We start from the raw sequence: 12420 nt of genomic DNA, 5'->3' as shown, positions 1-12420 counted from the left end.
GGGAAAGTGGCATTTAAAATGAGATCTTAAAAAAAATAAAAAAATAAAATAAATAAAATGAGATCTTAAAAATAAGAGTTAGTTAAGCCGAATCAGATGGGGAGCAGTAGAAGAGGTAAGGGAGGCAGAACTTTCTGGACAAAAAGACTGTTGTATTGCAGAAGTCGTGTAACTGAGAGGTTTAGGCCAGTATTTGAGGAAGCATAAACTGAGATGCAGCCTGGGAGGTAAATTAGGGGCCAGATCATGAGAGGCTTTGAAAGTCATGTTAAAGGTATCAGTTTATATCTTTAGAACTGTAGGATCTCATTTTGAGTTTAAATTAGATAACATCAAATTTTGCATTTTGAAAAGGTCATTTTGGCTGCTGTGGAGAAAGACTGAGGGCAGCAACCCTAGAAGGGTTGTTATTGTTATTTTATGGATAAGAAAATGAGCTTTAACGAACATAACTTCCTCAGGGTCACACAGCTAGGAAAGTTGTGAAACCAGCTTTCAAACGCTTACCTGCCTGACATCAGAGTGTAAACTTAGGCACACAGTGCTGCCTCTCTAGATCAAGGTAATAAATCCCAAAATAATTAATTACAATCATTTAAAAAAGGAAGAAACAAAGAGACTTCTCTCTGACTCATCCTGACATTGCCTTGGTCATGAATGTCAGAGATGAAGGAGGGATCATAGGGTAGCTGAAGTTCCATGACTTAATCCAAACTTCAGTTACCTCATCTGTAAAATGGTAACAGTAATAATACATACTTGTTTCAGGATTCAATCAAAAAAGAATGTTAAATTCTTACTATACTATCAACTAGTTAGAACCCAACAAATATTGATTATTATTATTATAATTATTATTACTTACTTTTCTTTATGACTGCCCATTTACCCACTGCAGAAATCGATGGCATCATGTTACATAACTGCCAATCAAGAAACCAAGATGCCCACAACTAGTTACTGTCCTTTGCTTCTTTGCACAATCAACTTGTTTCTAGACTAGAGCACCAAATTTGGGATATCTCACAAATAAGCCTGACAATAATATGCTGACTTCAGGTCTGTGACATGTGTGACCTCAACTAATATATGAAATTTGTATCGTAAAGACTAGATTTAAATATTTTTAATTTCTTAAGTAAAATGGCTAAAATTGCAAAACTTTCCTTGAATATTATCAGAGAATGTAAACTGTCTGTTGTCCTTGACATACAAAGAAGATAAACTATCAGCAGGGAATGACACTTGGGTTATTTATCTAAGTAGATGTGATATATTTTTAATGCTCTGTGGTGCTGAATCCTTTATAAAGATATATGGGATATCTTTTCAAAGCAAGCAACTAGCCACAGTTATGACGGCAACAAACATTATCAACAATATAAATATCATCATTAGCGGAAAACAGCAGATGTGGGCCTCAACCCGTGAACCTTAAAGCCCTGAATTATGTGTCATTTTCCCGGCTGTTTTCCAGGTTCTATTTTCCCTTTTCACTCTTTTCCCCAAAGGTACATCCCTGACCTTGTCACCTGGTCCATGTTTGCCTTATGCAATGTGCATTTCCTCGTTGCCTTAGTGGTTTAGACCAGGGTGGTAACAATGAGGTTAGTGAGAAATGGCTGCTTCTGAATACATTCTTAAGGTAGCACCAACGGGCTTTTCTTATGGACTGGGGTGGGGGGTGGGTATGAAAGTAAGAAAAGGATTAAGGATAACTCCAAAATTTGGGGCCTGAGTGTATGGAAGAATGGAGTGGTTTTTACACCTTTACTAACATAGTATATCATCAAACATTTTAATCTTTCCCAGATTGGTAGCTGAGAAAATGGTATTTAATGTAATTTTTCCCTACATTTTAATTGTGAAAATTGTCAAACATACAACACACTGAAAGAAGAATAACCCCTTTCATACTGATTTAAACAATTAAGGATATTTTTTAGCTCAAATAATTGGCTATCCAGAGATAGAATGGAATTCAGGTTTCACTGGACTCAGTAACTTAACCATGTCATCAAGAATTTGGAGGGGGGCTCCTCAAACACTCCCTAAGAAAAGCAAATAAACTTTTTATTTGCTCCAGCAAATATGTCTCTTTGCCTGGAATTAGGCTGTGTGACCACTCCTGAAAACAACAGCTGTGGCCAAAGGATGGGACTTTGCCCATTACCTTAGGCCTGGCTTGCATGTCCCACTCCTAGAGCCAGGATGGAGTCAGAATCCTCAAATTCACATGGCCTATTGAAGGTGGCCACACTTAAAAAAATCAGAACGGGAACCAAGAGAAGGAGATTACTATCCTTCTCCCCATGCCTTCACCCCAAGTACTGTGGGCATTTTCAACTGCATCCCACCTCCCCAGCTGATATTTCTGAAGAGCCTTTCATTTCTGTGAATGACTTGTGGCACTGATTTCCTGTGTTTGTTAAATTTTCAATCATCCTACTTGTTAATTCACTTCCTACAGTTGCTGTCCTCATTTTGCACTGCTAGGCCATCATTTTTCAAGGTACTCCAACACATGGCTATAGTGTTATTAGACTTTTACTGAAGGTTCAGGGTTGTGGAGAGGATTATAATGTATCACAGAACTCAAAGATGAGTTCTAGATGTCAGTGCTATTATTTGAAATTTCCCTGACCACCTTGTCTTGAAGACTAGTGATTTTAAAATATGTCTGCAAATTGTTTGATACTTCTCCCTTCAAAAAGTGAAGCCTAACTGCCCCACCTGTGAATGTGGACTGAGAGTTAGTGACTGGCTTTTAACAAATAACATGTGGCATAAGTGAAGATATGTGATTTCTGAGGCTAAGTCATAAAAAGAAAAAGCTTCTACCTGGCACTCACATTATCCTTCTCTCTCAGATCACTCTGGGAGAAGCCAGCTGCCACATCATGAAGACACCCAAGGATCCCAGGAAAGAGTCCATGTGAGAAGGCACAGAGGCCTCCCACCAACAGACAGCATCAACTTGCCAGCCACGTAAGTATGCCATTTTAGTGGCATATATGTCAGTGCCAGTTAAGATGTCAGATGACTAGAACCCCAGATGACATCTTGATTGCAGCCTCTGAGACCCTGAGCCAAACTGCTTGTAAATCCCTGATTCACAGAAACTGGGAAAGATAATTTATTATACAACCACAGACAGACAATCGGAGAAGGTGATGGCACCCCACTCCAGTACTCTTGCCTGGAAAATCCCATGGACAGAGGAGCCTGGTCGGCTGCAGTCCATGGGGTTTCAAAGAGTCAGACACGACTGAGCGACTTCACTTTCACTTTTCACTTTCATGCATTGGAGAAGGGAAATGGCAACCCACTCCAGTGTTCTTGCCTGGAGAATCCCAGGGACAGGGGAACCTGATGGGCTGCCGTCTATGGGGTTGCACAGAGTTGGACACGACTGAAGCGACTTAGCAGCAGCAGCAGCAGCGGCATAGACAGACGATATAGGGACTCTCTTGGGCTGCTCTCTCCTGTCTTGTCTGCCACCACCTTGCACAGGTCCCTCATCTTTCTTTTATTTCATTTTTTTTTCTTTACCAGAGCTCCCCAAACCCAGTCTCTAGAGGGAATGCTCAAAATTTCTGTGTTTTATTTGGAGAATAATTGAAGTCTTCTTGGTCTAAACCTCTCCCATCTAGAGTAGCCCAGGGGATCCCACTTTCCCTGACCAAACATACCCATTATCATCCAAAACCTAAATATTCTGTCTTCCTACCAGGCCAGCTGATACCAGGCCCACTCAAACAGCTGCCAGCTTTTAAAACAATTATTCTTGCCCTAATAGAAGTATGCATGAGCATAGTGCTACATGAGCAGACAAGAAGTGCATGAGCTGACTGGGGGAGCTCACAGAGAGAAGGTGACACTTGAGCTGAGCTTTGAGGAGTTCATTTGGTAGAGAAGTGAAAGAAAGTCATTTACACAGAAGTAATAACAAGTGCAAAGGCTCAGAGGTAAGAAAAGGCATAATTCTGAGAACTGTAAATATGTCAGGGTTATATGTGAGAATACCTATTGAGTAGCTTGGATGATATTGGCGGTTAGATCATATAAGGCATTTTAAGCCAAGACAAGAGGAGCCTGGCAGCCTACAGTTCATGGGGTCACAAAGAATCGGACACGACTTAAGCACACATCAGTCAGGAGACCACAGCTGACAGAATCCCCTGATTCAACTGATTTAAAATAAGAACAATAATGAATTTAGTACCTTAAATAATAAGTCCGTAAATAGGACTTCTCCCATGTTTTTTCTATATTTCTATTCTGTTATTCCCAGGATTGCCCCCTACCCTGATGGTTGTAGTCATTTTATGATGACTACAGAGGCTCCAGGTATCCTTAAGATTACTTCTGGAGGTAGAAAAGGGTCCTTTTCTTCTCTCACTCTCATTATGTAAACTTTTAATTTCTTTTAAGATGGAGGAAATCTTTCCCCAAAATGTCTTTCATCCTCCTCCCATTCCTCCCAACAGCTGACTTCCCTTTAGCTAGAACTGCACCATATGCCCAGGCTCAATACTTGGTAAAGGAATAGGCCACTATGATTGATACAGACCAGTCACAGTTTACTCTCTAGGGCTGAGGTGGGAGCTAGCACTCTTGAAACACATAGCCAAGCGTAGCAGTGTGGTTTCTACAATAAAATTGGGATTCTGTTAACAAGGTGGAAGAGAGGTCATTGGTGTTTTGGGTAGGGAGTCAGCAGAATCTGCCATACTATGCCAAGGAATTTGGACGGGAAACCACAGAAGGATTTTAAAACAGGAAATAGCATGATTATATTTCATTATGTCAGAATAGAAGGGTACACAAGAGGGGAATGGGTCTTTGGAGGTAGGGTGACCAGTTAGAAGATTTCAACAGATGATATTAGAGAGAATTTTAGGTCTTTGAATTAGGAACACCCAGTGACTAACCCGGAGAAGGAAATGGCAACCCACTCCAGTGTTCTTGCCTGGAGAATCCCAGGGACGGGGGAGCCTGGTGGGCTGCCGTCTATGGGGTCGCACAGAGTCGGACATGACTGAAGCGACTTAGCAGCAGCAGCAGCAGCAGCAGTGACTAACCGGATGGAATGGGAAAAGGAAGTAGAAGGAATAGATTCAAGAATGACTTGCAGATTTCTGCTTGGGTGAATCACAGGGTATTTCATCAAAGTTGGGAATACGCATGGAGGAAGTTTGGGCGGATAAGGTAATGAGTGGAGCAACAGTGAATTTGGTCTTGGACAATAAAGTACCTACAGGACACATCAGGAGAGATGAGTAAACTTGGAGGGGAGAGCGAAGACCACCTTAAACTCCATTGGAGGTTAGGGCAGGATGAAGTGTGGAATGAAGGACAATTGATGAGAAATTAAGCTAAGCATACAACTAACACATAGTGTGGGGCTGGTTTGACTGATTTTGCTCAGGGCTGGGTAGAGTCAAGAACATCTTGAGAAAATTGCAAATTTAACTGTAGACAAGCCTTTAAAAAGCAGTTAAAAACCTGTTTTGAAATGCATAGTTCTGTAATTTGTTTCAACATGTTGAATTACAGCAAATGAGATGGAGAAATGATCTCAACCCATTTTTTTGGCCTCCTGACTGGAAACCTCAGAACTCAGCCCTGTAAGCTGTTAATCAAATAAGCACTGCAGGCTTTTGTAAAGAATCATGCTTTACAAATGCTTGAAGGCAGTATTGGGATTAAAAGGTAGGTTTCTTTTCTGTTTTTTAAATTGTATTTATTTATTTTGGGGTGCACTGGGTCTTCGTTGCTGTGCATAGCCTTTTTCTAGTTGTGGTGAGCAGGGGTTAATCTCTAGTTATGGTAAGCAGGCTTCTCACTGAGATGGCTTCTGTTGTTGCAGAGCACGGGCTCTAGAGCCCGAGGGCTCAGTAACTGTGGCACGCAGGCTCCGTTGTCTTGCGGCGTATGGAAACTTCCCAGACCAGGGATCAAAGCCCTGTCCCCTGCACTGGTAGGCAGATTCTTAACCACTGGACCACCAGGGAAGTCCTCTTTTCTGTTTTGTAACAATAGTTATGAAATGTAAATTTAGAAGATGTTTGAATGCACCATCAAGTTCTAATAGTTCATCAACCATATACATTAAGTACAATTTAAAACATAAATAGGCATTTTATTTCTGCTCAAAAACACTCATTTAGTGGAACGCTGGAATTTAAAATATACATAGATTAGATTTATAACTGCATAGTTAGTAGGCAACTTCAAGAATTAAAAAAAAAAAGAAAGCCAAAACATTTGTTGAATTTTTCCCACATCTATCTTTTTCTAGGCACCAAACTGGGCTCTAGAACAAAAAAAACCACTTGACATTTGTATATTTTTGTGATTAATCCTAACTTTACACAACTATTCTACTCAATGTAGTTTCTGGGGGCCTGGATAAAATATAACACTTGAAGCAGAGTAAGGATTGAGGGACAAAGAAGAAAGGTGAGAATTGAAGCAAGCTAGGAAAGTCAACCAGGTTGGGAGGGTAATGGAGGAAAAAAGAAACAGTCACGAGAGACTGAATATACAAACTCGATAATGGTCAGACCACATATGACAATTAAAACTCTGACCCACAATCAGCAATCAGCTCAGCAATCAATCTGCAGCAATCAGCCAAGAATTCTTATGACTGGTCAGTGACTGTCAGCTTCCCCAATTTTTGCCCTGCTTTTCCAACTCAGGACCAACTGGAGAAAGTCAAATATGCTCTACCAAAACAATCACATAAGATGCCATACTTCTAGTAGCCTGCCTCCAGCTTCCCCATGCCAGTACTCTCAAATCAGTGCATACATGAAATCTTCCCGTTTTGTTTTTCTACCTTAAACTTTCCCACTCCCCTGACAGTCTTTGGTTCTCTGCCAGATGCCAAGTGATAGTGAATGACTGCCTTGTTTCATTAGGTATAGAATAGCCTCTTTGTTCTCATTTGGGTGGTCTTCATTTATTCCCACAGTCATTCATTCACTTATTGTCATATATGAATCTATTTTGTGTGCCAGGGAGTGTCCAGCATTGCTGTGGAAGCAGATAGTCCTTGCCCTCAAGGATATCCTGTCTATTGGGATAGATACATACATAAATATAACTAACTCAACGTGGTAAGTGAAACAGTAGGCATCTATAAAGGAGGTGTAGATCAAGTACACGACTGAGCGACTTCACTTTCACTTCTCACTTTCATGCATTGGAGAGGGAAATGGCAACCCACTCCAGTGTTCTTGCCTGGAGAATCCCAGGGACGGGGGAGCCTGGTGGTTGCCGTCTATGGGGTCACACGGAGTCGGACACGACTGAAGTGACTTAGCAGCAGCAGCAGCAGATCAAGTAAGGCTTTTAGGGAAAGTGACCCTGAAATCGAAGGTAAGGGACGAGGCTGAGTTCATCTGGCAAAGAGGACCAAGGCAGGTGGAGGCGAGAGGTAGAGGAGGCGGAAACCAGAGGTGTGCGACTGGAGCATAAAAAGGGAGCTGAGCAGTGGAAGAGGCTGCATGGGCAAGTCGTGGACGGCCATGTGTGTGCCACGTTTGTAAGGACTTGGACTTCATCCTGTCCAAGCGGTTCCCTCCTGCAAATGAGAGGAACCCCTGATATAACCAAGCAGAAAAGCAACATTCAAGAAACATCCTTGTGTGTATCACCGTAAGGTCCGGGACGGCAGGGACACAGCCGCTCGTAATGTCTGGCTCACAGTAGACATTCACTGAATGTTGGATGAATGGATATAAGTGCTTCGGTGTAGTCGTCATTGTCCCCAGTTTATGTTTTTTTTTCTCACGGGACAAGACAGGGAATCCGGGGCATGTTTGAGAGACTGTAGGGAGAACTGCCGTTCTGGAGGGCAGGGTTTGTGGACACAAAACCTCCGATTGGCTGTAGGCAAGGAATGCACCTTTGTCGCGAACCCCCAGCTCCTAATCTCTCACCCACCCCACTCCCCCCAAAAGGCCAGCGGCTCGGTCCCGAAAACAGCCTCAGAGAAAGAGGCCAGTAGAGAACTCGCGCCACCGAGAGGGCTGCAGCCGCTGGGTACCTGGGCGCAGTTTGCTACCTCTCCCCCTGTGAGCCTCCGCCGGCCCATCCAGGCGGAGCCACATACGACACCCTTCCGGATTGGACGCGCCGGAAATCCCGGGGCGGGCAGTAAGGCCGAGCGCTCTATGGGATTGGCCACCCTGGCGGACCTACGTGCGGCCGACAGAGCTGGTTTGCCCGTCGCTCAGGCTGGAGGAGGGCGGATCCCTCTCCTCGGGTCCCCTGTCAGTCATTGGCTCTCTGCGGTTTCCTTGGGGACGTGGCGCCGCCGGCTGCCCGGGCCTCCTTCCGGCTTGTTTAGAAGCTGCTGGGAGCGCTACTGGACCTAGAAGAACGGTGCTGAGGGAGCCGGCTGGCCGTTCGACCGGTGAGTGTGAGCATGGGAAGGCTGTGGGGCCGGAAGGGGAGGCGAGGGAAAGAGGAACTCCCATCCTGGCCACCTGGGGACGGCGGGTTCCTCGAGGACGTTGCCGGCCCTCTAGAACACCCGGCTCCCAGGGAACCGGGGTAGGGTCCATTGAGCCCCAGGAACGAGAACAAACGCATCTGGAGTGGGAGCCCGGGGAGTAGGTGGGCGCCATGGCTTCTCGTGAGGGGGAATGGGGGTATAGTCTCGTGGGCACTGCTGGAGATGAACCTGAAACCCAACCAACTCTTTCCAGGCTGTAGACTTAGGAGATGCCGAGGACAAGGAGACTACCTTTCCAAGGCAAAAGGAAAAGGAGGTGACAGGCATTGAGACCACTGACGGGAACCCATGGCTAGGTAAGATTGCACACTTTATCCTCTGCTGGAAGCTCAGCTGGGGGCTGGCAGGCAGGTTGAGAGGCCTTGGGAGGTTGTTACAAGTGAGGTTTGCTTTAGGGCTGCATGTGGACTTTGCAGCCTGGTCAGATGGATGCAAAGAAGATCAGAGTTGCATTCTTTTGAAGGCGGATACAGCAGTACTTTTCAGCAGTGTCCCGGCGTGATTGAGTGAGTGCTTGCTCTGTTCTAATAAGTGCTACTAGGTTGTAATGTTCTTTCAGATTTCCACTTGAGTGAGGCTAGGTGCCCCTTGAGGAGGTGAAACAAAAACACAAACAAAAAATTTTTTTTGTTTTGTAATGAACTTTGAAAACAGACTGAGGTGCTTTTGAATTAGTATGAAAAGTGAACTTCACAGTTGAATACACTTATTCATACATTATAATACTCTGAAGGTTTCAGAAAAGATTTATGTGGATATGTGGGTCAACTTGTAGCAAATGAGACAGTTGTCAAATAGAATAAATGGAGAAAGATGCAGGACAGTATACCTACTGGTGTAAAACCAAAGGAGTGGAGATACACACAAACACACATACACAGATATATTACCTTGATGGTATGTATTTATTCTTGTGTATGCATAAAGTCCATGATATTGCAAAGAGTCAGACACGACTGAGTGAGTGACACACATATACATAGAATGTCCCTGGGGAACAGTGAGATTGCAGAGAGTCAGACACGACTGAGCGAGAGACACACATACACACAAACACTGAGCGAGACACACACACACACACCCACACACACAGAATATCCCTGGGTGGGTAATAGTGGTTGCCTCTGAGAGGGAAATGAGGGGTTAAGGCATAAGACTCACTCTCCACTATATATCCTTTAAACTGATTTTTTTTTTTTTACTGTGTGTATATGTTACCCATTAAAATAGTTTTAAAAATCAGTTAATAAATTTTGTCTCTTCTGTTTTTTTTTTGACAGTATTCTTGGTGGGACTGTTGCAAGTGCTCTTCAATGTTATATGAGTTTGCACAGGGAGACTGGTGATCTTTTCATTAACATGAAGTTAGTTCTTTGAATTTCACCCCAAAGTGCAGGCTCTGGAAAGAGAGCAGAGAGGGCTTTTTTAGTTTATATAGTAAAAGCTCCATGAACCATATAGGTCCTTTTCTAAACTTTGAGACTAAATGAACATTTAGACTTCTGGTGGCATACATTTTTTTGTCTTTATTAGGAAGGGCTTTAACCTAGCTTTAAAACCATTTTTAGCACTCAATTGTAGAGACTTTTCTTACTAATGTTTGTCTTATTTCAGGATCAGTTTTTCCTTCCTCTGCCCAGCCTCCTGGTACTTCACTGTGCCCACAGTGAGCCCATTTTCCCGGCAGCGGGTGGCATTCCTAGGACTCTTCTTCATATCCTGTCTCCTTTTACTTATGTTAATCATGGACTTTCGACATTGGGGTGCTTCATCACCACGAGATAGGCAATATGAAAGGTGAGTCAGCTTTACATTGCTTTGACCAGCTTTGGCAGTGAAGTCATAAATATTTTGATAAGCTGTTTAACATACTGCTACCTTAGGATGAGATGGTTAGATAGCATTACTGACTCAATGAACGCGAATTTGAGTGAACTCCAGGAGACAGTGAAAGACAGAGAAACCTGGGGTGCTGCAGTCCATGGGGTCACAAAGAGTTGGACACAATTTGGCGACTGAACAACAACCACCTTTGCCTCTTTTGGGGAATACTGGGAAATACTGCACTTTTAGTTAAAACTGCATGCCACTTACTACATTAAAAAGATCTTAATCCCTATTTTGGCAGTGTTCAGTTCTGATTGAGAAATGCTAATGCTACCTTTTAACCATGAAAGGCATGTTTCTCTTTCCATGTTTTGGTGGGCTGACTTAACTGGGTGCGTAAATGTTTACAATTGTTACCTACTCTTGATGAATTGACCCTTTTATGGTTATTAAATGACTTTTTATCATTGATTATATTCTTTGCTCTGAAATCTACTAGCCTGGTATTTCTATGGCAGTTTCAGCTTTCTTGTGATTAGTGTTAGCATGATAGATGTTTTTTCATTCTTTTAGTTTTAGCCTTTTAGTTTCTTTGTGTTTCAAGTGTGCTTCTGGTAGACAGAGTTCAGTTGAGTCTTTTTACCCAGTCTGACAATGTGTGCCTTTTATGTGGGCTGTTCAGGTTTTTCCACTAATCAATTATCTTCAGGGTTTGATCTATCTTGCTATTTGTTTTCTGCTTGGCACATCTGTTCTTTGTTTGTCTTTCCTCTTTAGCCCCCCTTTTCTTGAATACATTTTTTTATGATTCCATTTTATCTCCTTTGTTGTTTTGTTAGATATAATTCTGTTTTTTATTTTTTCAGTAGTTGCTTTATGGTTTAAGGCTTAGAGTATACATTTTTAACTTACTACTTCAAGTAATATACCTCTTCACACAGTGTAAAAACTTAAGAACAGTGTACTTTCATTCTTCTCTTTCTCCTTGACCTTGGTGCTATTGTTGTCATACTTCTTACTTCTTCTACATATGTTATAAGCTCTACCATACATTATTATTTTTGCCTTAAGCATTCAATTACTTTTTAAAGAGGTTTTTAAAAATAAGAAAAAAGGGCTTGTATATTTACCATTTCTGGGTCTCTTCATGCCTTCGTATAGATTTCGTATTTCCATTTGGTATCATTTTCCTTTTGCCTGATAGTCTTCCTTTAACATTTATAGTAGTATGAATCTGTGGTTGGTGAATTCTTTCAACTTTTATATGACTGGAAAAGTCTTTATTTTGCTTTCCATTTAAAAGAAATGTCCACTGAGTACAGAACTCTAGGTTGATCTTTTTTTTTTCTTTCTTTACTTTACAGATGGTACGTCACTGTCTTCTGGCTTGTCTTCAGAGAGCTCTGTTGTCATTTTTCTCTTTGTTCTCTCTGTACATAATGTGTCTTCCTCTGGCTGCTTTTAAGGTTTTCTCTTTATCACTGGTTTTAAACAATTTGATTGTAATGGGCTTTGGTGTAGTTTTCTTCATGATTCTTATGTTTGTGATTTATTTATTCTTGGGATTATGGATTTATAATTTTTAGTCAAATTTGGGAAAATGTTAATATTATTTCTTCAAATATTTTTCTATACTCTCCCACTTTTCCTTTGGTGTCTCCAGTGACATATGTTGAGTCATATGAAATTTTCTCACAGCCCACTTATGTTCTGCTCACTTTTTTTTTCCCTAGTCTTTTTTTCTCTCTCTTTTTTTCTGGATATTTTATACTGCTGTGCCTTCCAATTCATTAGTATTTTCTTCTGTGAGTCTAACCTATTGTTAGTTCCATGAGAGCTGAATACCTTTTTTCACAGAAAATACATTCGGAATTATTTAATATAGCTTTTATTTGATATAGCCTACCAGTGCATAGAAGATCTGTATTCCTTTAAAACAGTTATTTTGCTATTTTTTATTTTTTTTATTTATTTTATTCTATTCAGCTACACTGGGTCTTAGTTGCAGCATGTGGGATTCAGTTCTCTGACCAGGGATTGAATCCTGCTCCCCTGTATTGTGG

General features: G+C 41.9%; 1 protein-coding gene across 2 annotated transcripts in view; it reads left to right on the top strand.

The window, feature by feature from the left end:
• Positions 1 to 8278: 8278 nt before the first annotated feature.
• Positions 8279 to 12420, top strand: part of ENTPD7 (ectonucleoside triphosphate diphosphohydrolase 7) — a 32206-nt gene continuing 28064 nt past the window's right edge. For both annotated transcript variants that reach the window (XM_070363683.1, XM_070363682.1), the window contains exons 1-3: positions 8279 to 8428; positions 8724 to 8826; positions 10145 to 10327. In XM_070363683.1, coding sequence (XP_070219784.1) covers positions 8819 to 8826; positions 10145 to 10327 — 191 coding nt within the window. In that variant the 5' untranslated portion in view covers positions 8279 to 8428; positions 8724 to 8818. The remainder of the gene's footprint in view (positions 8429 to 8723; positions 8827 to 10144; positions 10328 to 12420) is intronic.

Source organism: Bos mutus, chromosome 26, assembly GCF_027580195.1.
Source record: "Bos mutus isolate GX-2022 chromosome 26, NWIPB_WYAK_1.1, whole genome shotgun sequence".
Taxonomy (NCBI): Eukaryota; Metazoa; Chordata; class Mammalia; order Artiodactyla; family Bovidae; genus Bos; species Bos mutus.
Note: the sequence above shows the minus strand (reverse complement) of the source record. Positions and strands in the feature narration are given on the sequence as shown.